The sequence below is a fragment of the Saimiri boliviensis genome, chromosome 15 (genome assembly GCF_048565385.1).
Source record: "Saimiri boliviensis isolate mSaiBol1 chromosome 15, mSaiBol1.pri, whole genome shotgun sequence".
NCBI lineage: Eukaryota > Metazoa > Chordata > Mammalia > Primates > Cebidae > Saimiri > Saimiri boliviensis.
Window position 1 is genome coordinate 24,614,010 of NC_133463.1, and position 26,804 is coordinate 24,640,813.

The 26,804-nt window shown below is 37.9% G+C and overlaps 1 protein-coding gene across 1 annotated transcript in view; it reads left to right on the plus strand.

Moving 5' to 3' along the window:
* KCNB2 (potassium voltage-gated channel subfamily B member 2) overlaps positions 1–26,804 on the plus strand; it is a 429,896-nt gene that overhangs the window by 26,162 nt on the left and 376,930 nt on the right. The window contains exon 2 of the mRNA XM_003942620.4: positions 5,053–5,724. Within this exon, the coding sequence (XP_003942669.1) occupies positions 5,146–5,724 (579 nt within the window). The 5' untranslated portion in view covers positions 5,053–5,145. The remainder of the gene's footprint in view (positions 1–5,052; positions 5,725–26,804) is intronic.

The following is a 26,804-nucleotide window of genomic DNA, read 5'->3' on the forward strand; positions in this document are numbered from 1 at the left end:
TTTGTTTGTTTGTTTGTTTTTAGAGAAAGAAAAAAAGAATAATTAGAAAAAGAAAGAAGAATAAGAAAGAGAAAGAGGAAGAGGGAGAGACAATGGGATATTGCTTTATTGCCTGGGCTAGAATGCAGTCTAAATATGGGTATGCCTATAATTTTCCTTAATAATGGAGACATGAAAGAAAATGAGGGAAGAGAATAACAAACAAGGAGCCAACCAACATTTCGTTTAAACTTCTAAGTTGATATGATGTGGTACTGATAAGAGTGTATATTTCGTGTATTTAAAGTGGAGAGTTCTATAAATGTTAATTACGTTTCCTTTTTCCAGATCTGAGTTCAAGTCCTGGATATCGTTGTTAATTTTCTGTCTCATTGATCTGTCTAATATTAATGTTGAAGTCTCCCACTATTATTGTGTGGGAGTCTAAGTCTCTTTATTAGTTTTGTATGTCTGGGTATTCCTGTATTGGGTGTCTATATATTTAGGATCTTTAGCTCTTCTTGTTGTTGCATTGATCCTTTTATCATTATGTAATGTCCTTCTTTGCTTCTTTTGATCTTTGTTGCTTTAACGACTATTTTATCAGAGGCAAAAATTGTAAGTTCTGCTTTTTATTTATTTATTTTTGCTCTCTGTTTGGTTGGTAAATCTTTCTCCATCCCTTGTTTTGAGTCTTTGTGTATCCTTGAATGTGAGATGGGTCTGGATGCAGCATACCGATGGGTTTTAGTTTTTTATCCAAATTGCCTGTCTGTCTTTGAATTGGGGGATTTAGTCAATTTAAATTTAGCATTAATAATGATATATGTGAGTTTCATGCTGCCATTTAATATTAGCTGGCTATTTTGCCCATTAGTTGATGTAAATTCTTCATTATATTGATGCTCTTTACTTTTTGGTATTTTTTTAGAAAGACTGATCCTGTTTGTTCCTTTCTATGTGTAGTGGTTCTTTCAGAAGCTCTTGTAAAGCAGGCCTGGTGGTGATGAAATCTGAGTGCTTGCTTGTTCACAAAAAAACTTTATTTTTCCTTCACTTATGAAGCTTAGTTTGGCTGGATGTGAAATTCTTGGTTGAAAGTTCTTTTCTTTAAGGATGTTGAATATTGGTCCCCACTCTCTTCTGGCTTGTAGGGTTTCTGCTGAGAGATCTGCTCTAAGTCTGATAGGCTTCCCTTTGTGGGTAACCTGACCTTTCTCTCTGGCTGCCCTTAGTATTTTCTCCTTCATTTCAACCCTGGTGAATCTCTGACGATTATGTGCCTTGGAGTTGCTCTTCTTGAGGAATATCTTTGTCGTGTTCTCTGTATTACCTGGAGTTGAATATTATCCTGCCTTACTAGGTTGGGAAAATTTTCCTGAATAATATCCTGAAGCGTATTTTCCAGCTTGGATTCATTCTCTTCGTCACATTCAGGTACACCTATCAAGCGTAGATTAGGTCTTTTCACATAGTCCCATATTTCTTGGAGACTTTGCTAATTCCTTTTTATCCTTTTTTCTCTAATCTTGTCTTCTTGTTTTATTTCATTGAGTTGGTCTTCGACCTCTGATATCCTTTCTTCTGCTTGATCAATTCGGCTGTTAAAACTTGTGCATACTTCACATAGTTCTCGTATTGTGTTTTTCAGCTCCATCAATTCACTTATATTCCTCTCTAAATGGTGTATTCTTGTTAACATTTGGTCAAACCTTTTTTCAAAGTTCTTAGTTTCTTTGGATTAGGTCAGAACAAGTTCTTTTAATTCACAGAAGTTTCTTATTATCCACATTTTGAAGCCTGCTTCTGGAATTGGAACACACTCGTTCTCCATCAAGCCTTGTTTCGTTGCTGATGAGGAACTGTGATCCCCTGCTGAGGGAGAGGCATTCTGATCTTGGGTATTCTCAGCCTTTTTTTTTGGCTGTTTTCTTCCCTTCGTTGTAGATTTATCCATCTATGGTCTTTATAATTACCGTCTTTGTAATTGGGTTTCTGAGTGGATGTCCAACTTATTGATTCTCAGCGCCAAAATCTGAGCAACCCACTGTGCCGACTAAATCAGCGGCGTTAAGATTGATGGTGCTTTTCTGACTCTGTACCGAGAACCGACAGTCCGAGGCACCGGCAAAACCGCCTCGCTGGTCACAAGAGTCGCGCTGGCGACCCGTGGGGCTCCTCTGCTGGGAATCTCCTGGTGCGTGAGCAACAAGAATTCATGTGAAGGTGTGGCGTCCTCTCGTTCTTTGCGCTTTCACTGGGAGCTACAATCTCGAGCTGCTAGTGATCAGCCATCTTGGATCTCTCTCCTTTGAATTCTAATATAGCTTTTAATCTTAGTTTTCTTTCAGTGCTTAGAAACAAAATTTAGGGAGAAGTATAAATATTCTTATTCTATTCAGATATACCTCCATGTAGTGAGCATTTCACATAAATGATCTCATCTAATCATCATAATACTGTCCATGAAATAGATACTATTATCTTTATTTTGTAGATTAGGAAAGTCAAGCCCAGAGAACTTAAATTGCTTTCTGAATCATTATAGATCTTCTTATTTTTGTAAAAATAAGCATTTGTGTCACGTGTGATGAAAATCTGTATCTATATGCTTAAAATATGAATGTAACTCTGTAGTTGAAAAAACTCCTGATGCAAGTATATTTTATGGCCACATTTGACATACTTCTTATATAGTACATCTGCATTTTTCCTTACCTTGACTTATATTCATTCAAGAGGATCTTTGGCCTCCAGATGGAGAAATAAATTTAACTTGTAGGATGGAGAAGCCAGAGGCATGCAGAAATTGGTGTGTATCTTAAAAGAGAGTTCTAATTATAAAGACCTCTTACACCTAATCATTTTCCCTTTAGCATAAGCCGTTGACTCTCTGAAACATGATGCTTTACATTAATGGTGGTGTTTTGTATGAATTGCTTGAAGCTCCATGATTTGCTGCAAAAACATTAGAGAAGAAGATAAGAAGATGCCTGCTGCTGCAGATCAGAATAATAGATCAATAAGAGGGACTATAAGGGCAGTAATGCATTAAAGAATTAGTACACAGGAGAAAAGAGTCATGAAGCAGAAAAATACATAAACACAAACACATACACACACATTCTGATGTATATTATATACACATAACATATAAATATAGACCCATTTTAAGTAAGTGAACCCAATAACTATTTATGCATTTTATGGCCATATACATTACTTTGGTCAGCTCTCTGGTGGAAAATAAACAATTGATTAACTGTTTAATATTTATTAAACTCCTACATTGTATAAGCACTGTGCTTGGTGATAGGAACATAATAATAGAGAAGATGGCCTTTGTCCTCAAGAGCTCCCAGCATACTATGGGAAAGGTATATTGCAATGGTATGGTGAAAGTTTCATGATCCCAGAGCAGGAATATTATGGAGAGTTATCTGAAGGAGGTGAGGTTTGAGCTGACTCTTGTAGATCAAGTACTAGTTAATCAAAAGGAAACAAGAAAGGTGAAGGTCTTTCTAGAACACAGTATGGAAAGGCCAGGAGCTTGAAAGGGAATGTTGCATGTAGTCTGGGGTTGTTGGAATATAGTGATGAGGGAAAGATGAGAGGTGAAGGTGGAGAGGAGGCTAGACCTAATAGGACTAACTAGGCTTTAAAGTGCTCTTAGTACTTCATCAATAAAATTCCAGTAATGATGAGATTTTACAGGCTTTAAAGCATGTGAGTGGCAAGGTCAAATTTGTATCTTAGCAGAGCATTCTATGTGGAGAATGGTTTTTAGCTATGTGGAGAATGGTTTTTAGGTGGCTAAAACCCAAGTTTCCGATCTAATTTAAGGCTGTATTAGAAGTGTAGGGCAGGGCTGGTGTGGTGGCTCGTATCTGTAATCCCAGCACTTTGGGAAGCCAAGGCCGGTGGATTGCTTAAGCTTGAGAATTTCAGACCAGCCTGGGAAATATAGTGAGACCCTTCTTTACAAAAAAAAAAAAAAAAAAAAAAAAAGAAAGAAAGAAAAGAAAAAAATTAGCCAGTATGTGGTGCATGCCTATAGTCCCAGCTACTTGGAAAGCTGAGTTGGGAGGATCACTTGAGCCCAGGAAGCAGAAGTTGCAGTGAGCTGAGATTGTGCCACTGCACTCCAGCCTGGGTGACAGAGTGAGACTCTTATCTCAAAAAAAAAAAAAAAAAAAAAAAAAAAAAAAAATGTCTAGGCAAGTGATGCTGACAGTAGGTTTGAACCAGCATTGTGGTAATGGGAACCTTGATAACACTGGTGGAGGCCTTAAACAATGGCTAGGAGTTATAACTGGTAAGACTTGGTGCTTATTTGGATGTGGATGGAAGGATCAGAATTTCGCAGAGATTTAGTGATGGTGACTGGGTATGGGGTGGAGAAAGCCATAAATCTGAGATGGGGAATGATCAGGAATTTGTTGGTCAGACTGGCACCTTGGTCAGTTTACCTTAAGGTGTATGTGGTTTATCTAGATGGAGTTGGTTAGGTTGGGGTGTGGTGGCTCACCCTGTAATCCCAGTACTTTGGAAGGCTGAAGCAAGTGGATTGCTTCGAGATCAGCCTAAGCAACATGGAGAAACCCCGTCTCTACAAAAAATACAAGAATTAGCCGGGTGTGATGGCACATCCCAGCTACCTGGGAGGCTGAGATGAGAGGATCATCTGAGCCCAGGAGATCAAGGCTGCAGTGAGCTGTGATGGTGCCACTGCACTGCAGACTGGGCAACAGAGAGAGCCCCTGTCTCAAAAAAAAAAAAAAAAAAAAAAAAAAAAAGAGTTGATCAGCATGGATCTTTTAGTCTGCAGCTTGAGAAAGAGGTTTCTTGTGACATGTTTGGGAGTTGCCAGCTTGCAAGTAGATACCATTAAATACGCAATCCCTTCTGTGTTGCCTTTTCCCCCTTTCTTATATCCTAAAGTAAAGATGTGTATCTACAAAAGTATTCAGCCTTTAATATTGTACCTTCTGGTTGTAACAACAGAATGATCCCATAGAACAGGAAATACTCTAGGAAAACGCAAGTAACCAAGTGATTGCTGCTTTCTTCCAGCTGTGTCAGTGGACATGCCTGCCCCAGAGGGATATTTCTTCAGTTGACCTCATTTTTTAAGGACCGTGGCTCTGCGGCTTTGTCCGGTTCAAAATGGCAGAAAAGGCTCCCCCTGGGTTAAACAGGAAGACTTCGAGGTCGACACTTTCTCTTCCTCCAGAGCCGGTGGACATTATCCGCAGCAAAACGTGCTCCAGGAGAGTTAAAATCAACGTGGGGGGCCTCAACCACGAAGTCCTGTGGAGAACGCTGGACAGGCTGCCCAGGACACGCCTGGGGAAGCTTCGAGACTGCAACACGCACGAGAGCCTCCTGGACGTGTGCGATGACTATAACCTGAGTGAGAATGAGTATTTCTTTGATCGGCATCCGGGAGCCTTCACTTCCATTTTAAATTTCTACCGGACAGGGAAACTCCATATGATGGAAGAAATGTGTGCCCTTTCTTTCGGTCAAGAACTTGATTACTGGGGGATTGATGAGATCTACCTAGAGTCCTGCTGCCAGGCCAGGTATCATCAAAAAAAAGAACAAATGAACGAAGAACTGAGGCGCGAGGCAGAGACTATGCGAGAACGAGAAGGAGAAGAGTTTGATAATACCTGCTGCCCTGATAAAAGAAAGAAGCTGTGGGACTTGCTGGAGAAACCGAACTCATCAGTGGCTGCAAAGGTATGAAACCCATGGCATGACTTGCTTGTGTGTGGTCAGAAAAGATGCTACCTACATTCTAGAGAGCGTAACGTTTTTTACTATTTTGGTAACACAGAGCAAAGCACGGCTCCACAGACAGTGAAAAAATCCTTTCCAAAATCCTATTTAGTCCACTATAGTCATTAATCCTGGGTAATGTCGTAAAATGCCATTACCCTTTCATAAATATTATTGTCTGTAGAAAGAGGCCTGGGCAACAGAGGATGAAAGAGAGTCCTGGTTTTGCTGGCGCTGTATAGTGTTGCTGACTTGGAGGCTGAGGAGAAAGTCCTAGTTCAGAACCATCAGACACTCAGTCTTGTGGAAGACCAGGGCATGGGCTCCATCTTGAACAAAGGGAAGGTGCTGTCATTGGAAGGAGAGGAGGTACCTCTTAGCTTGGCTCTGTAGAGGTTCAAGAAAAGAGATGAGAGCACGGCTTCAGGTAGCTCGGAGGGCAGGCACTGCACACGTGAGGAACGGACTGTTTTATTAAGCTGTGTAAGAAATGAGTCAATGTCCAAACTGCATCCACGTACCCCACCTGGTTAGGCCTCCTCTAACAGTGCATGTTTCTGAATGTTGATGAATATATATATTTTTTAACAATGGAGGTATTACCATGTCTCAGAGTTCGTAAAGTATTTGCTTAAAATGAAGGTAAAGTCATATTTTCCTATTGTGACTACATATGTCTAAATCTCACAGTAAATCTTTTGTCACTAATTTCAGTATGTAATTCAACTGCATGATTCTGTCTAATTTTATCTAGAGCTTTCCGGGTTAGCCCAAACCAATTTCCAGTCCACATATTTAGTTCTGTATTGTAGTATGAATGATAAGTAAAAATTCAACAAAGCCATATTTAGCTACACGAGTATAGTATTAACATTTCGTGCATAATGGATGAAAATGGAGTATGGAAGGGAGAAGGGAAGAGTGTGTCATTGCATGGATTCTTTTGATTATTTATCGTTTTTTCTAATACCTTCTCTCTTGTAAACAGTAATGATTTCAGAAGTTATAATAGACCATCTGAGATTTTGGACTAGATATTAAGATTCTACATGATAATCTACAGCATGTAAATAATTAGCTAATGCAGATGATCATAAAACTGCTTCTTTTTTGGTTTTGTTTCTGGTTGACTTCAAAAGGCATTTTACTTTCCAGCCAGGTCATGCACCTAAGTGAAATAAAATGATATCTGTTGTATATAACAAAGAAATGCATATATTTTGTGGCAAATGGAAGACTTCAACTAGGTTTTTTTGTAGTTTTGGATAAGTTGCTCACTTTAATTTTACTTGTAAGAAAAAAATAAATTTGCCACATTTATGGACTTTGATTGAGAAAGGATACTGTTCTTTCCAATATCGAGTATTTAGTTACATGCTCGAGTTACTACTAAAAATATGGAGTGAATTTTGAAAATGAATGAGACAGATTCTGGGTTTAAGTGAGTGTTGTGGGTGTTAAATGAATTCTTTCAAGCCTTTAGGCAACTAAGGAATAAATCATTGTTTCATCAAAAGTTCCAGAGAAAGTTAGCCAACTATATAAAGTAATTAAGTCAAAGAAAATTTGAAAGGTTACTGTGGTTTATTTGTTCATAATGACATTATTAACATATATCTAAAGTTAAGTACGGTTACAGAAAAACATTTAAGATATATGTATATTTTCCTGAAGAATTTCTCTCAAGGTTAGTATAAGGTCAATAACCTGATTTCCTAAACATGAGAGTTTATTTAATCTGTAAATTTTAGAAGAAACAGCAATTTCTTAATCTCTAAGAAGGTAATTATGACCATGGCTCATTACAATAGAGCTTTATATATGCACCTGACAGATTATTTACATTTGCTTCAAGTTATGTCTGTAAGTACAGATAAGAAATCTGCCTACAAACTCTACCCAGCAGCTAAAGACATTGGTTCTGGAAAATTTTATATAGTTCTAAATGGTAAATGTGTTTCCACATTGTTAATCAAGCTAAATTAATCTTTGCTGTAAGTTGATTCTTTACTAAATTTTCATAAAGGGTTTGTGTTTGTTTATTTATATGTCTACATTTTCCTCTCTGCTTGAAGGTTGAAATATTGTGGAAATTATTTACATTTGATTATATAGTAGTTTAGTGAAATTATTGTTCGTTTTTCTGAGGTTTAGAGCCTTTTAAAAATGGCTCTGTGTGATGCCTTATATAAACCACTACCTTTTCCTTTGCTTTTCTCGAGTCCTATAACTTGTTTTTTTCTTTCTGGAGTAATTCTTGGTGAGGGGAGTGGTAATGCAGGTATGTGTGGTAGTATGTTCACAAATTAAGAACAAGTAGTAGTATTACAGCTGCAGTAGGATGATATTCTAGCTCTCATTATTTATTTTATGGGTTCATCAGGCTCTTCCCTATGTTATGTGGCCCTTGTGTAGGAATGCTTGGAACCTTCATGTTCTTCCTCACTTGCTTAGGAGGTAAGTTAGCTTTGTGGCAGAGTATCTGTGGTCCTTGCCTTTCCAATTTTTGCTGATTCAGTTTGGTAATTTAGTAGAACATATGCTCTATGTGTGCCACACACATTAAAGTAGATACTTAGACACTCCATTCTTTCCAGAATTTAAAAATATTCTTAAAATATTATCTTATCTTTAACTAGGATTTCATATCATTGAAAATATTTGTGTGTTTTTCTCTTTCTGTTTTTATATAACTTGTAAGATTCCTGTAATGAAGAAAGTATAAAAGCTCTAAGATTATCTGCCATATCCATATGGAAGGAAAAACTTCACCCTCTCTATCATGTGTTACATAACAGGCTAAAATACTTATTCTTTGATATGAAATAAATACTCAATAATCAGTTAAGTAATTGTTCAGCCCATGCTCTATGCATCCGCTATGATATAAAAAATTATTACAAGGTCCATTGACCTATCATTTTTGTCTTTGAGTATTACCCTGACAATAGCAAGTCAATTCCTATGGAACATATTCCCTGGTGTCACATAAGGAGCCACTTCTCTTACTTGGATGTTCTGGTGTATTAATAACTGAAAAAAAAATCCAAAACAGAGTTTAACGATGTGGTATATCTGAAATATCTACAATTAACAAATTAACATTTTTCACATATATACAAAACCATGAAATATAATCATACTATTCAAAATACAATGACAGGGCTAATAGAGTTATTTCTTAGTTCTCTGGAATACCGTATGATTTGGTAATGGGACACATCAGCTGTATGATGGACTCTGTCTTTTTTGACTCTTGTCAGTGTATCTTGGTGTTTGTGCATGCCCTCATATAGAAATAACGTACTGCTTAAATGTGAGGTGGTTTGTGAATGTGTAGCTCAGCTGAATGGGCCCAAGGCATGGCTGGAACAACTCCCTGGGTTACCATGACAGGAATCGCAGGCTTTAGTGTGCCTTTAATGGGATTGTGCAAGGGGAAGCAAAGGGCTCACCTGCTTGCCAGTTTCCTGGGCAAAAATTGGAATTAGACTTGATCCTGTACCTCTTCCAGGCCAGGACAATTTAGTCTCTGGACTGAAACATTTTTCTCTATTTTCCTTGGCCTCTTCCCAAAGAAACTGCAGTAGCCATTTCCCTGTAAATATTGCATATAGTGACTTCAGTCCAAGAGGTGTTTAAAAGCATTTTTGGGAAATGGGTCTTGTGGCAGGCAGTATTCTCAGCCTTTGGGATGAAACAACAATCAGGAAGTAGCGCAGCCCACCTGAGATCTGAAAGAAGCGAGATTCATCAGTACCACACAGGGCCCTCACTTTGGATGTCTTAAGAAGGTCAAGAACAAAGGAAATCAGCTGGGTTTCCAGCAAATCCAGCTATCTGGGCTCAAGGCTGAGTCCTCTGAGGGAAGCTTCCCTCTAAGAGCATAAGTGGATGTGTGTAGGGGGCAGGGCCAGACAACAGGCTGATCTCAGGTGTCAGGTCAGGAAGCTAGAATATAAGCAGCCCTTATTGGATAAGAACAGCAGGAGGCAAAATCTGCGGAAACACATTTCTGTTTATCTGAACCAAACAGCAAGAGTACCCAGCAGCTTTTTCAGGACAGCATACAGATCAAGTAGGGGCATGGTTTAGGACCTGCTTCCCACTCCTCAATTTCCTCATTTATCCATAGCCACCACTTCCTCCCTCCCTTTCCCCGACTCCTCTTTCCCGTTTTCCTTCTCTCTCTCGCTCTCTCTCTCTCTCTCTTTCCCCGACTCCTCTTTCCCCTCTTCCTTCTCTCTCTCTTGCTCTTTCTCACGCACGCATGCGCGCGCGTGCGCGCGCGCGCACACACACACACACACACACACACACACACACACACACACACACTGCCTTGTGCCCCCTCAGGAGGCACAAAAATAAAGCTTTTATTAAGCTTTATTTTAGCTTAATAAAAAGGGGAGAGGGGATGATTGACTAGAGAAACATTTTTCCACTTTTTTTCATCAATAGCTCCCTAAGGAGAAAAATTAAGTTAAAATGAAAAGTAGAGTTCAGAGAGCCACAAATGATGGTACTATGTAAGTTTTTAAATTTCTCCTCAGTAGCACCAGTTTTCTCCCCCTAAAAATGCATGGGACAGAGGGAAGGAGACGACTGTGTTTCCTGCCTGCATCTTACTCCCTGTACACATCCACGTGTCCGTTGTTGGCATGGTGCAGCACAGCACCTGAAGGGACAGGAGACCTTAACCATCCTTGGATCATGTCGGGAGCTGGTGGTGGCAGATGGCAGTCTGTGCTTGGAAATTCAGCTCTCCACAGAGCCAGGGGTCCAAGTAATGAGTTTCTTAGATGCTGGTACCTGTTTGCTTGCCCTGTTGATAGCTCCTTCAGAACTAGCTCCCTATTCCAATCAACTTAGAGTGTAGGCCTTTCAAACTACGAAATAGTAAAAAAATCAATCAATCAATCAAAACAAAATAAAAACTCCTGTGTACTTATCAAGGGAGAAAGAATACATAACATTCTTATTATATTTATGTATATGGATCAGTTATTCAAATGCTTTGAATGAAAAATGAAGGAAGGCATTGGAACAGAACCACAGATGATTTTCTTTCAGTTTAAGAACAGAACTTTCATATGCTGTGCTTTTAAGTAGATCCAGCCAAGTGAACAACTTGGGCTGCGTAACACTCTGTTTAGCTTTCTGATGACCATCTTAGTGATAAGAAAATATAACAAAGGCATTGAAATCACACTTGAGCCAAAAACATGAAGTGATGCGGTGTGAACAACACAGTAACCCCCCTCCATTGAGGCATCTCTGTGTACTGAGCAGTACTCTCATTCTTGTCTGCAGTGGGCTAATTAGCATGCCAGTCGCACCGTTTCTGTGTTGGTGGTTCACCACTTTCCTTTCTTCCCCTTTCCTCTCTGCATCCCGTCTGTACAGGTTAAGCTGTTTGTGTTCTTCCAATAAATAACATAGCATAAGAGTTCAGAGATGTTAACAGGAAATGATAGAGTTTAAAAGAACTTGGCCAATCTGCAGAGGTTTAGCTTGAAGATTTGCTTTTTCCTTTCTTAAAACATATCATCCATAAAGACTAACAGTTCATAAACCTGAAAGAAATAAGGCATAAGAAAATAAAACAGATAAGACAGAAAACAACGTTGGGTTTTGGTTTAAATGTCTCAAATATTCTGTTTTTTAGCTGCAGTGATCCTATTTCTAGATCCATGCATCTCTGCTTTGCCAGAAAGGCTGCCCTGAAAACTCACCACTCTGTTCAGTTAGCCACATTTGATTATGGGAGAGAAGGCCAAGAAAAGAGGAGGAAGTCTTTAAAAAAAGCTCACACCCCCATGTCCCATGGGGACCTAGGGTACCATAGGTTCTGGTTTTATGGAGATAGCCCTGGTTAATGCCTTTTGTCCCAGTCTAATTATTAATAGTATCTCTTTTTACTCTTCAAAGTGTCCCAGTTTGCACAATGAACTATGTTGTCACCTTGCAAGTGAATATTTTTGAAAAATTAAATTACCCAAGAATCATGCCCTATTTGGTTCCTCTTTGCTTCTTGGTTGCATCTGAAGAGGGCCAGTCTTAATTTCCAAGCAGGTTTTCCATCACTTTAGAAAAATCATTAGTTTTCGTTAATATTAAAAGATATCAGATTACTTTCAAGCTTTATTTTTTTAAACCTCAATAAATACAGTGATTATCATTTTCAAAGATAAAAAAGGAGTTCTTCCTATATTAGTGTTATCACAAAATGGAATACATTGGCAGTATTTAAATATTCTGGCTTTGAAATTTTATATACACTGCTTTGGTTATTAGCAGGTTTGTTTTCTTTACTTCAAGTGAGAGAGTTTGTAAAGTAAATGATCTACTTTTTAGGTAAGCATAAGTATTATGAAGGAATGTTGCAATATTTAATACTCTCCACTTTGGAAGACTCTAGAAGGGTTCAAATAATGTTTTTGATTAAGTGTTCTTATCTGAGCTTTCTCTACCATTAAAAGGAAGAAGAAAAACACTTTCCAAATGCTAAGAGTTTATAAGAAAATTTCCATGAGGCATATGGATTTCAGATAGCCACCCCGTATTGTTTACTTTTCAGCATTTATGTTCTCTAGTGGAACTTCAGTCTGAAAATTCATCTAATAAGTGCATGAAATTGCTTTGATTCCTCAAGGAGACAGTTGGTCATTATCTTATCCATGTTTATTTATATTGTTGCTATTTAGCTTTCCCCCCAGCATGTTAGAGAGAGTCTTATAAGGATTGATACATTGATATATATGGTATATATTGGTATATTGATTGCCATACTATTGATTAGCATTGTGATTGTGATATGGTATAGATAGGCAGTTAGTTACACTGGGACTAAACATGAGAAGATGCTATTTTGAATGCCACTGATGTTTCCCTTTTTCTTGGCCACTTTTATATTTTATAGAAATATTTGGCATATAATATGAAATGAAATAATCTTTTCTCAGAGAAGCTATAAGATTGTTTGTTAAGGAATGTTGAATTAGTATTATTGAACATTACATATTACATATAAAATATTAAATATTTATTGGATGCTTAATATTGCATAAATTGAATCATGAAAACTAAAAAGCTTTGGGTACTTCATTAATTTTTAATTCCTCTACACTTCTAGTTTGTTCCACAAAAGAGGCAGTCCACTAGAAATACATACACCAATTATTCAAATAAAATTTAAAAAGAATTCAAAGCAAAAAATAGAACTGGAAGAAACGTATTTTAAATCATCACAGTAACTCTACATAATATTTTGTTTTCCATAAAATCTTTCAAATTATTTAACAAGTGAAATCTTATAATTTTTTTAAAGATTTGAAATTCATAAAGAAAATATGTTCATAATTTTTAAAACTTACCTTTCTGGCCCTACCTAACATTGCTAACTGACCCCAGGTAAGAGCCATTCCTAACTGAGAGACTCTGTCTGCATGCCCATTTGAACTGATGGTTTGAATAAAGGAAGATTTTTTCTTTACTGTAATTAACGAAGTTGATTTGAGAAGAACTGTGACCAAAACATGGTTCTATAGGAAAAAGCAAAACAGCTGCTAAAGTACAATTCATGACGTAACCATAGATAAAATAGTTATTTTTGTTTTGACCATTGACTTAGCATTGGTGGTTTGATTCTGTTTGAAAACAACCTCAGAGTTCCATGGCATTCCATAATTTGTAATGCTCTGAGGCATAAATCTGCATTATGTATAATGTGAGCTTGGTGTGTAGGAGCTAGTGACTTTGAGAGTGAACGAGCTTAGCTGGTCACTCAACGCTATCCACTGTACCCAATTTGTTTTTTTCTCCTCACTGTTATTTGCACTAACTTTCATTAAATGTTACTATATTTGTAAGGGAGATTATGTGGCATAGTAGAGATTTATAGAGCTCTCAGGACACATCCTTATTAAAAATATTCTATCTAGATATTCTAAGAGAGGGTAGAAGCTTTTTAAGATAGCAGTAAGCTTGGGACTTATTTTTGCCCACTAACAGCCCCTGTGGTCATTAAAATCCTTTCTCCCTCTGCAGCAGGACAGCGAAAGATGAAGGTGACCCCACGTCACACCCAAGCCATTCTACATAGTATGTGGGCATTGGAGGCAAGCTGCACTTTACTGTATCTATCAGCAACATCCAGTCCTTAACCTCCTTTCCCAGTGTCTCCTGGACTGTAGTAGATGATCACTTTAGGGTTTATAAGCAGAACGTTGAAGGACTTGAAGAGACTGAGACTTCCCTGCAATTGCTATGCCACGCGTAACACAAACATAACGAAGCTAAAATAAAACAGCTACTTATAGATGAATGGGGAACAGAGACATGTAGTAACTGGCAAAGAGACAGGAAATAGAAAAACGGAAGAGGAAGACATTTGCTTCCATCTCTCTAAAGCTTTTCCAGGAGACGCTAGGAACTAACATCAGAACTATACCAGACTTTGCACCTATATAGTATTTATTTTTGGCTGGGTATATATCTAGGTTTAAGTTAACTCCTTAACTAGTGCATAAAATGAATGTATTTTCCCACATAAATCATCTCCTTTAATGTCTTGACAAAGTTTTATGTAAAGAAATTCCTCTGGCTATTACTAAGGACAAGTACCTGAACCCAACTGATGTTTGTCGTCAAGTTTCTGTGTCTAGGGTGGCTGAAGCCGGTAGCAGCAGCCCTCACTGAGTGGTACCCAGACAAAATCTGGTGTGTGTGTGTGTGTGTGTGTGTGTGTGTGTGTGTAGAGAGAGAGAGAGAGAGAGAGAGAGAATGTTACTCATATATACTACCACCTCTCCATTAGAATGTTTTCTATTATGAAGAAGCCACCTGCAGAGAAAGCAATGAACTTCAGCATGTATTTGGTAATTTAGAGAAGATGCAACTTTGTCATCCAAATAAGACAGTCAGCTCATTCAGAATACAAACTTTTGTGATAACCTGATAGGGCATGAAAATCCATAGGAAGTGCTTTAACGGTCCAAGAATAGAAGGAAGAAATATTTTTATTAGTCTCCCAGGATTTTGTTTCAGGACACTAGAGGTCATTGCCACCCTAGATATCATGCTTTAACTTATCTCTCACTGAGTCACTCGTGATGCAACCACAAGTGTTGAATGCCACTTTAAATAACTACTTCAAGCCTACACCACAGCAGTGCAAGGACAGCCAAGTCAGCCCAGTGCAGCTCCACATGGGCTTGCTGAGTTGCAGCATCCTTCACTGCAACCAGCCTCAGGATATTTGCACAGGAGAGGAAGAACCCTAGCCTTCAAGTCTTCCTTTTAGCTTTAATCAATATACTGTCTAGAGCTATTCAATTTGGAATATTGAAGGGCATTTGTCCTATCAGGTGTCATCTAAGTTATCAACCAAATGGATTCTTCAAATATAGATTTTTTTTAAAAACACGCAAATTTTAGTTTGTTTCTTAGAATTGCATTTGTCTCTGGCAACATTTTGTATAGGACATCTAACTTGCACATTCATGTTAGAGCATGTGGTTTTATTCAGAATTTGGTTGCATTAAAAAATAAATCAATTCCGCTATCTATGAAGAACAGCAACAGATTCATGCTGCAATAAATTTGTATTTCATTAATACAATGGAAATTTTCTTTCACTTTGGGAAGCTAGCAGAGGCCCTACCACCTATCCTACAGATGGAATGAACTATGTGTGCAGTGAACATATGAAATAGTAGGCCAGAGTCTAGGATAACATGAATTTGCCATTTTGTACTTGCTATTTAAAAAAGCTAACACATTTTATATTTCTTAAAAGAATTCTGCAGGTGTGAAAATTACTGTGTTCTATAAGTAAAGTAATTGCAATATGAGTAATATTAAAATTCAAAGCAAAAAAATCTGTTATAATCCCTGGCCTTTATTTTTCAGACTCTAGCTCATGGGCCATTATAAATATTTTAAATTACATGGAATATTTACAATGTGCTAGTCACACACACCTTTTAAAAATAGTTTTATATAGAGAGTAGCCTGAGGAAACTTAAAGGCAGGAAACTGTTTTGATAGGCAGATTTTAACAATACACCAAGTGTAATTATGAGCTTAAAGAAGTAAATATGATAATTGAAAAAAATTGTTTTGGATGCTGTGTTTACCTGTCTTGGTTATTTGGCAAATTCCATAGCTTTGTTGAGCTTTTCTCCCCTGTTGGACTTTGATGCATACATTTAAAAATAAGTGAGCCAAAAGATCAGATGGCAGGTCTTTGCTGTTTATTTGACCTGGCTGTGGTGGGGTGGTGCAATGGTGTACTTTCTGTGCAGAAGAGTTTCTCTAAGGCACCATATTGCCACCATTGCGAATTTGGAAAATATCCAGATGCCATTTTCATTGTAGCACAGACCAAGTAAGGAAATGTGTTTCTTACTTCTTTCAGTCCTTATTTCTTTCCACCAGAGGAGGCTGTGCTAATCTCTACATACTTGTGTCTCGGCTCATGTCCCACTGTGTGCTCTGCTCACAGCCCCACTGAGCCCCTCAAGAGCCCGCCTCCCCTAGGACTGTTTGGGTTAGACTTTACTGAACAACTATTGATTTTCTATTGAATTTCTTTGGTTCCAATCAGACTTCACATTTATTTTTCATCTGGTTGTAAATCTTTTCATGAGTTGATACCTACTTAAATTTTAACAAAAATGGATATTGTAAGAGTTCGAGTTGAAGAAGCTAGCTCACCCTCCAGATGGATTTCATTTGGACTTTATCCTATAAAGGAGGTATGTGTTTTTCTTTATCCTAATGCCTCAGAGGCTGAGACAAGGTAGACTTTTCTATCATCAACTCTTTAAAATCAGCATCTTAATAGTACTTTTCCTCTCCATTTCAGAGAAGCTGATTCTTCACCCAACCTCTGCCCTCCCTTAATCCACGAACTCAGGCTGTGCAGGTTAAGCTGGTTTTATTTTCTACTTTCTCATAATAGCATCACTATCCCCAGAGCCTTCTGTTTTGATCAGAAATTTAACTCTGGGGAAAGAGACTGTTAATTGATACCTGATACAGTAACAGATGCTTTTCACAAGGCTGTATTAGCTTCTGTTTTCAAAGTCCTCTGTGAGGTATGGATACAACTTCCTATTATCATCAGAGTGTTCTCGCAACCCTTACTCTATCTTCTTATTCTGATACCAGTTTTTTTCTAACAATACTGCTTCCTTCACAACTGGAGGGGGGCAGGGTGGGAAACTTGTTCCCTATAGTCCAGGGTCATGAAGTGAAAGGCACATTCTGTCCCCTCAGTAATTAATATGACTTTCTCAAAACAGCAGGAGGGGAGAAATTTATATTTATATTGAGTGTCTCCTATGTGCCATACACTGAGCTTGGGGTGTTTTTGGTGTTGACTCTATAGCTCTTTTGATAAAGGGCCAGAGAGTCACTATTTTCTGCTTTCTGGGCCGCAAGGTTTCTGTTGGAACTACTCAGCTCTGCTGTTGTGGTGAGAAAGCAACCACAGGTACTGTGGGAACCAATGGAAGTAGCTGGGTTCCTACAAAGCTTGACAGCATGTGGATTTGTCCCATGTGCCGTAGTTTGCCAACCACTACTTTATATTAATCCTATGAGAACACATCATTAATTGTATTACAGAGATTAGAGACTTGAAACCCAAAAATATCAAATGTCTGTTGAGTGTTCCCCACCACTGCCACATTGACATTCATGCTTAGTCTAGCCACAGCCTGGCTTTCCCACAGTTGTATTTCTAGTTGTATTTTTCATTCCTTTCCCATCATTGTCCAGTGTTCTCATCACTTCTGGGTATTCACTGAAGGCTTTGGTTTATCACTTAAAATCATCTTATACCATATGCTCTTGCTATACCACAGGACAACAGTGAATCATAAATTCCAACCTAGATGTTTCACATTTTGAACTCTGCTAACATGTGGATAAAACTAGTCTGTCTTTGGGATCTTGAGCCTTATTTACAAACATGGAGCCCTCTTCCATTTCCCACGAAATCTGTACTTTGTCCCTGTTGCAAGCTCTTTTACCTTTACTTGTCCTACTCTTTTTCTACTGAGTTAGGGCTCCTGGACACACTGCTATGATCTAGAACATGATCATCTCCTGCTGGGACTATTGCTGTAACTCATGAACTGGACATTTTCATTTCATTCCCCACTTCCCCCGTCAAATTCTAATCCGTTCTCCACTTAGCCAGCAGAATTAAAATATGTCTTTCTCGTGGGCCACTCCTAAATTAAAAACTGCAGTGATTCCCCACTGCCTGCAGTCAAATCCAGACTTCTTAGCATTGCATTTAGGATCCCTCGCAACTCTCCTGTATAACCACATGCTTTACCACTTCTCAAACACAGTGCCGCAGATGTTGCAGACTACCAACCATTCCTGAAGACAGGGCTCTGGTCTAGACAGGCTGTTTACTGAACTCAACAAAGAGTATTTCCACATGGCTATATCCATCCAGAGGGGACATCATTTTTTTCTAATTTGAACCAATGTGTCTCATATACCAACCGCAGCTACACCTACACACAGCTGGCACAGTCACACCCCTGTGGCCACCACTGCCTCCTCCTCTGTCTTTCGTTGTGTCTCAGCTCCTGTGTCACTCTCCTGTGAGGTTTGCCTGACTTTCTCTCACCTGTGTTTCCCTAGTTCTCTCTTCATCCTTGTAATCTCTTGATTTTGACTGTTCTATGTTCACTCCTCAGCTAGCTTGCAGAACTTGAAGGATTCTTCAAGATCATGTTTCTTATCTACAATTACTGATACCTCGCACAGCTTCTGACACATAAAGAACACTCACCACCTGCCTCCAAATGGCACAAAAGGGCAGGAATAACAGCAAGACTAAATGTTTCACAGTATTCCTATTTCTCTGTGAAAACTAAATAGCATAGATGGAGGTTGGATATCTGATTCTAGTGATTAGACCTGAGTAATACTGGGTTTGTTTTCAACAGTTTAAGAAAGCCGGATGTCTTCATGGTTTTAAATGGTTGTACGTTTTTCATATAGGCTGAGAACCACTGATGTGGGTTTTACATTTTTACATTGTATAAACTCTTCATCTAAAATAGCAGTGTAGGCTGCTCTGTATGCCACAGGGTTTATGCAAAGAAAGGAATTAGGTGCTGCTGACAGGCAGGCTTTCAGATGCTTTGCTTGGCTTTGCTAGGGTTGCTCATTTGGTTATCTGAACTGTAGGTTCTGGGAACTCTTGTCATAGGTAAAATGTAGCCTTTGTGTGAATGACACAGGAGAACTTGATCTGACCCCCAGGGTATAGGCAGCCCTTCTGCCACTGATGGCAGATGGGTAGATCATTTATTTACATTCAACCAGCCACCCTTCACAGGACCTGGGCCCCAAGTGTGGTTTGTGAAGCAGGTTCAAGTGCACTGGTTACCAACTCGTCTGAGTCTAATGAGACAGAACACCCACACACATAAGTTACGTGAAGCAGATTTATTACTTACAGATAGGCAGCAACGGACAAACCTAGAAGTCAGGGCTAGCTGCGTCCCCCCAGATTCAGGAAAGCTGCCCAGGGCAGATGGAGTCTTATCTGCATGTGCCCTACTTGCACTGCAGCTGAAGGACCCCAGAAGGCTTCCTGTTCTGGGCTTTAAGGAACTAAAACATTGAAAGGCATCCCATTTCTACAAGAGACTAGAATAGAGCCCTGGCTGTTCTGGCCAGTCCCTCCCTGTCTCAGATGTTGCACTTCCAGTACATTCTACAGTTATTCTAGAGAACTACTTAAATCAAGATAGACCTCCAAGATAATGTATGTTTGTAAGGATTTGAAGATAGTCTGAAAAATAATGAGTTCTTTTTAAAACTTGCATGATTTTAGAGACAAGATCTTGCTCTCTTGCTCAGACTGCAGTACAGTGGTGACATCATAGCTCACCATAACCTCAAATTCCTGGGCTCAAGCAATCCTCTGGCCTCAGCCTCCTGAGTAACTGGGACTATAGATGTGCACTAGCACATCCAACTAATTTTTAGATATTTATTTTTTGTAGAGACGAGGTCTTGCGATGTTGCCAGCCTGGTCTTGAACTTCTGGCCTCAAGTGAGCCTCCCACCTAGGCTTCCCAAAGTGCTGGGATTTACAGGCATGAGCCACCATGCCCAGCTTTGAAAAAAAAAATAATTTTAATGGTGTAATGTGAAAAGGAAGAATTAAGAATCCTTATTTTTACTACAAAAGGTAAAAGAATAATGATATCAGCTTATGGGAACTGACTTTTATTGTAATCCAAAAAAAAAAAAGATATTTTCTGGAAATTTCTAGGTTCAGAATTTAAATAAATATTAGACATTCATTTTTATCTCAAAAATGCTTGTGATCATCATGCTGCTTGGTCATAAAAAATGTTCAAATTTTATTCTGGCATTTCAGACCTTACTGATGGGACTCTCTAATTTAGTTTTTCAGAAATGGCCTCAGTTGCCCCCTTTTAAATTCTGACGTGTTTCAATTTAATATTTCACAAAACTATTGTTTGAAGAGTTATTTTGTGCATTAGAAATCTTTAAGCCTTATATACGTCTTCTAATAATTTTAATGAGATAGTTGCTAAGAATAAGATTGTTTTCACTTGTTTAAACCTTTGACATGATATCTGTTTTGAGTTTTTAGAAGATTGTATTGTAATTTAATTCTTTCAAAATTCTGCTGCAAACAAGAAAAAAAAAACCTGTCATGTTATTTTCAGTTCTGCTGTTAATTATTTGTGCACTGATCAAAGGAAAGCAATCTTTGAAGGATCGCAAGATTTTATAGGAGATGAAATTGATCAATATAAAATGAGCAGAAAATGTTCTTTTTACTAGCATAGATTTTAGTAAACTTTTATTTGGTATAGTATTTAGAATTTCAGAGGAGGGATCTAATTATGCAAATTTGATCAGACCGAGAAAGCTTTGTGAATGAGAGGAATAAAAATATCAAGTAGCAGGAATAGAAAAATGGCTAGAGAAGAGGGAGAAGGTGCAAACAAAGGCAAAAGGAAAGGGAGGAAAGTGTCCAGTGCATGCATGGTACTTTAGGGAGACTGTCAGTGGTAGGAATCAGGCCAAGGGCCATGTACCACCCTGGTTTGAGGCCCACCTGAGAGTCTGCACCCACACAGAAGGGCATAGGTGAGTGAGGTTTGGCATTGTAGGTGTCAGCTGCTGGTAGGAAGCAGCTAGGTACGTAGGCACACAGGTGAGGGGCTCAGGGGTAAGACAAACTGGAAATGGAGGCTCATTTACCACTTAAACACCTGGTGACCTTGCTAAGCCTCAGATTCTCAGCTGAATAGTGAAGAGGGCACTGATATGTATAGAACGCAGTCATTGTGAGGATTAAATGATCTAGTTAGCTGAATCCCTGGTGCATATGCACAGCTAGCATGTATTATGTTACCATTTTTACTGATACTGATTCTGAACCATTACAAGGAGAGATTTTTCCCCCATAAATATTTAGTATTCTTTTGTTGCAATTTGAGCAATCTTAATTTGTGAAGGACAACATCTGCTTATAGATAACAAATGATTTTTATCCTGTTTTAGAATTAAACCTTTTAAAGGCAGTTAATTAATGTTTATTGACTTGTTCAAATTGTCATGAATATGATACTTTAGATAATGGATCCTGAAATACAAATTAAAATTTAAATCTTAAAGAGGCATTTTTTTGAAAATATGGAAAATATACCCTGCTAATAAAAAAAAAAAACAAAAATCAAAAAGAATGAACTGACCATTCCAAAGTTTGCTTACATTAGGGCATATGTATTTAAATGTTCCATTCTGATGGGTGCTGTCATGTTAATCAACAAAAATAACATAACTACCTGCAAATTGAGCAGGTATAAATAGTTCTATTCTTGTTCACAAACAGTGCCTTTGCTTGGAGAGAGGGAAGTGATCAGACTACCACTGTGCATTTTTCGGTAGGGCCGATTGGCTCATATTTCTTATGCAAGTATCTGCTAGTAGTGTATGAAATTGAACACAGATCATTGATCTAAAGCCCTGTCATTATGATGTATTAACAGTAATGTGTTTGATTGCAAATAATTATCTGGCTCAGGAAGAATTGGATTCAATGTAAACATAGTCTCATCTATAAAATTTGTCCATGCTGAACTGCAAGAAGTCTTGAATTTATTAAAAAATCCTACAATAACTAGGGATTGATTAGAATGCCATTATTTATGGAAAATAACTAGTTTTTAATTACTAATTTTTCACAAAGAACCACATTTTCTGAATTCAAGATTGAAGTGGCACAGCATTTGTTTTCTGGTGTGTAAATTTAAATAAAAATTCTCTCACAATCAAAATTTCAGATGTTGTATTTAGATTAGCCTTTGGTAAATTATATTCTTAATTAAGGATAAGGATAGAGAGTGCCTGGGGGCTGGTAGTTCATTTATTACCAAGTCTTATTTTCCCAAATTATTTAAAGCAGTACAGATATGTATAACATACCTTAGGAAGCAGATGCTACTGTTAACTCCACTTTATAGATTATGAAACTAAGGACAAGGAGGTTAATTCATTTGCCCATAGTCACCCAGAAAACGAGTTGTGGATTGTGGATAGAGAGATAGAAAGATAAACTAGATAAAAAGACAGACTAGGTAGATAGATAGATGAAAGGAAAATATAGGTAGCAAAATAAAGAGAAAACTGGGAAGACTGGCATATTAAAAATTCATAATACAAGTGCCTATTGTAGCTGGTGGGGGAGGATACAGACCGAGTAATTTTTAGTGCAATTTTAGAAGCAAGCAGGAAAACATCAATAAAAAGAACAAAATTCTATATAATCTACTATTCAGGCAGGGCACATGGGCCTTGTTACTAGGTTCCTTTCTTAGTAGGTTCCTTCCACTAAGAGGAGGTGTTTATGGTCAGTTCTTTGGGATGATCATCCATTTATTGAACAAATATTCACTGAGTACCTGGTGCTGTTCTAGATCCTGGAAAGTTCCAGCCTTGAAGAGAACAAACAGACAAAACTACTACCACCACCACCACCACCACCACCACCACCGAATTTCCATTCTTGAGGGAGGAGATAGGTAACACACAAAATAGATGAATATATACATAACAATAAAAACAGGTCAATAACATGGGGTAAAATAAAGCAAGAAACATAGGGAGTGCCTGGGCTGATAGTTTCATTTCAAATAGGTTTCCCAGGGAAAGCTTCACTGAAAAATGTTTGCTTTTGAGCCAACTTCTGAATGGTTTTCTACCTAGGGAGATTCTGTCCTTCAGGCACACTGGTAATGCAGGAGACTTTAATTTTCAGCTCTGGGGAGAGGGTGCTAGGAGGCCAGGGCTGGTGCTGAACCTCCCACAGTGCACAGGACAGCCCACTAGGACAAAAAATGTATCTATTCCAAAATGTCAGTCATGCTACTGTTTAGAAGCCCTGGTCTACTGCAAGGAGCAGTGGAGTGATCCTGGGGAAGAATAGTAGGGCCTCAGCTCAGACACATCAAAGGAGTCTAGAATCTGTGGGACCATGTAGCCTTTTAGCAGGGCTTTTGCCTTTTTTCCCTGAAAAATAACAAGTAGCCTAGGTGAGTACTGGGCAGTAGTGTTCTGACTCACATGGCACCAGACTCCCCCCAGCTCCTGCATCGAAAATAGACTTTCATGGTGTGGGAGAAAGATGAACCTGGAGATTAATATAATAATTCTGGAGAGAGACTGAATTCATTAAATGGTAAAACTACAGGTATATAGAATGAGCACATTTATTTATTGAATGAAAAATCATTTAGAATATTTACATTTCATGTCTTTTATCTTAAAACTAGGGTTTATGGATACATTGTCCTAGATACCCATGTTTTTTAAATTATAAGGGAAAATGCTATCTTTCACAGTTTAAGTTTCAACAGTTACAGCAATAGAATATATCTAAAAACAAACGAAAACAAAACAAAACAAAAAAACAAAACTACCTCTTTCTTAAGTTAAACCAGTTTAAGAATGCCAGTGGTAGTGGGTTTGTTTTCAGCAATTCTTGTAATTAATTATCCTTGTTTATTGCTGTCTAAAAAAAAGGAAAGAACATTTACAGAAAAGTAAAACCAGGCACAGACAGATCTAGATATCTTTATTAAGGGACATTTAAATTGTATTTTTAAAAATGTCAATCAAAGACAACATATAAACACACATACAAACAGGCAAAGCCAGACAAAGATAAACATGAGGGAGTCCATGAAAGCAGTGAAAGCTAAAGTCTAAGAAATGCTCTGGACCTTATTTGACTCTGGAGCCTGGGAGTGAGGCTCAGAGGTGACACTCCTAATGGCTTTTTCTCACCTCTGCTCCTCAGTGCTAGTTCCATTTAAATGAAGGATGCAGTTCTTTTTGGTTTTGTTTATGTAACAGAAAACAACTATTTAAAAATTGTTTTACCTTTTACTACTTCCCTAACTATAAATAGGAGTCATGATTTATAGGATTTATAGTCATGATTTATATCAAGATTTAAAATGTAGACCAAGATTCACCCAATGATAACATAAACCACTCTCACCTGCCCACCCATGCCCTTGCATGGACTATGTATTAGGAAAACCACAGCAAATATCTTTGTAATCGTCATTTAGTGAGCAAATAAAATATTGTTTCTATTGAATGAAAAAGGCATGATCTTACACATTTTTAATGGTTAAAATCATGGAAAAACCCTTTGGCATTTGCTTTATGGTTATTTGCTCTTCACAAAAACTACCATCTGGAGCCCAGATTTGGAGTTGTTAAAGAAAAAAAATCAGAAACCCTTTGCTCCTTTCTCTCTCCCCATCTCTCCCATCTCTCTTGGCTCTCTGGTCCAGATTACCACAAAGAGGTTGAAGTGGTTTGGAGGAGGCCTGTGGAGCCTCACCTTGCTAAACATGACTCTGGAACTCTGCCAGGGATATACCTACCTCTGGTACCATAGGCTGCTCATCTCTAAGGTAGGGTGGTCCCATGGTCTTGCTGAGGATTGAATGGTTCAATACATGTGACATGGCTTAGGATAATACCTGGCAAATAAGGGTTTTGTTGTTGTTGTTATTTCTGTCTGTGGCCAAGTGGCGGAGTGTAGGCAAGAGATGCAATAAGCTTTGTACACAATTCCCAACAACACAGAGCAATTGTGAGGAATTCCCTAGGAATTCCTCATAATATATAAGTTGATAAAATTTTCTTTTAAGAAACTCTCATGTATTTATTTATTTCTTCTTAACTGTGTTTTCTGTGAATATATGTTTATTTCCCCAGTTAGAGCTTAAACCCCTTGAAGGCTTATTTTCTTGTTTTATCTTTTCTCTCTCTCTGATGCTCAAATTAATGTTAGAGTGTGGTGCAAAGCATTAAGCACATGATTAATAAATGCTTAGTTTTTCAATATTTTCTTTATTTCTTTTTCTAGAGACAGGGCTCTCTAAGTTACTCAGTCTGGTCTTGAACTCCTGGCGTCAAGTGATCCTCATGCTTCAGCCTCCCAAAGTGTTGGGATTATAGGCATGAGTCGTGATGCCCAGCAGATGTTTTTCTTTAAAAATAGAAGTTATGTCAATGTTGGAAAATAGAGAAAAACCTAAGTTTCTACATATAAGTGATTATGACAAAATATGATTGTTTTGTAATAGATATCTATTGGTGTTTTTCTGAGCAGGTTTGGAAAATACCTTATTTCAGCCAAATAATTGCAACTGACATTTATTTGAATTTGTCATTTGACATTTAAAAAATCTATATCTTCAAAAGAAAAAGGAAACTGACAGTTTGAAAGGCAGTAGTTTGAAACATTTAAAAGGGTATGATATTTCTATCTAGTCAGATTGCTTCCAAAAATTAATTGCTATTTCTTATGTTCTCTCTCACTCTAAGTAGACTCTTGTTAATCCACCAGCATTCCTTAAAAAAATGACATAGTGATGTTTCTCCATGTGGAGGAGAAAAAATGTCCACACTGCCAGATACCTTAGCCTTACCAGAATGAATTCCTATAGCATTTCCATTCCCTGTCTCTTACTAGAACAGAAAATCTTTTATAAAATTAGCCACTTGGAAATCTGTGAGCCTGGTTACCAGTGTCGAACCCACTGCTGTGTGTCAGCCCTGCTTTGAATGACTGTCTTTGAGGAATGAAAAGATTCCATTTGTAGCCAATTTTTAAGGTTGAGGTTTCAGAGTTCCAGGTGGTAGTTAAATTAGAATTTCTCTATTGTATACAAAAGCTCTAAGATGATTGGATTAGTTCACCAAAAAGACAACAAAATTTTAAACTGAAATCATTTTTGAAGCAAATGTGTTAAATGTTTTGTAATTCCTGCACTTAGTCACAGAGGGGGAAAACACCCTCTTAATAGAAAATAACTAAGGAAATTGAAAAGCCAGATAGCCTGATAGGGCAGAAGGTCATGATGTCTGGGAAACAGACAAGCATTAATTGTCTACCATAATACTTTTTATGTTATCTTACTACAGCTGCATAATAATCCCGAGTTGGCTGCTCTCATTCTTACTTTTGAGGATGAAAAACTAAAGTTCAGTGAGATTAAGTAACAAAACCAGGGGTGTTTTCAGCTTCAAATTCTTTTTTTGTGTGTGGTAATTCTTTTTTTAAAATTTTTAAATTGCATTTTCGGTTTTGGGGTCAACTTCAAATTCTGGTTAGAGTACCTCCATCAGCCATGCTGTCCAGATACTATAAATAACCTTTGAAAAACGAAGGTAAACTGTAGTCAACAATCCAACCACATCACATTTTTTAAAAGCCGCCTCCAGTCCTAGGTCTTAGGTCACTTCCAGCGTCATTTATTTAATTTCCTAGTCATCAGGAAGTAAACTCTAACATATGATCCTCTCAAAGGTTGCTAGGTATTCACAAACCTGGTGTTGGCCTCTTTTAATTTTGTGGTAAAATTATTAAAATACAACCTATGGACAGCAAAGATGAAACTTAAATTTTCTGTTTGACCTTGTTCTACAGTGCGTTG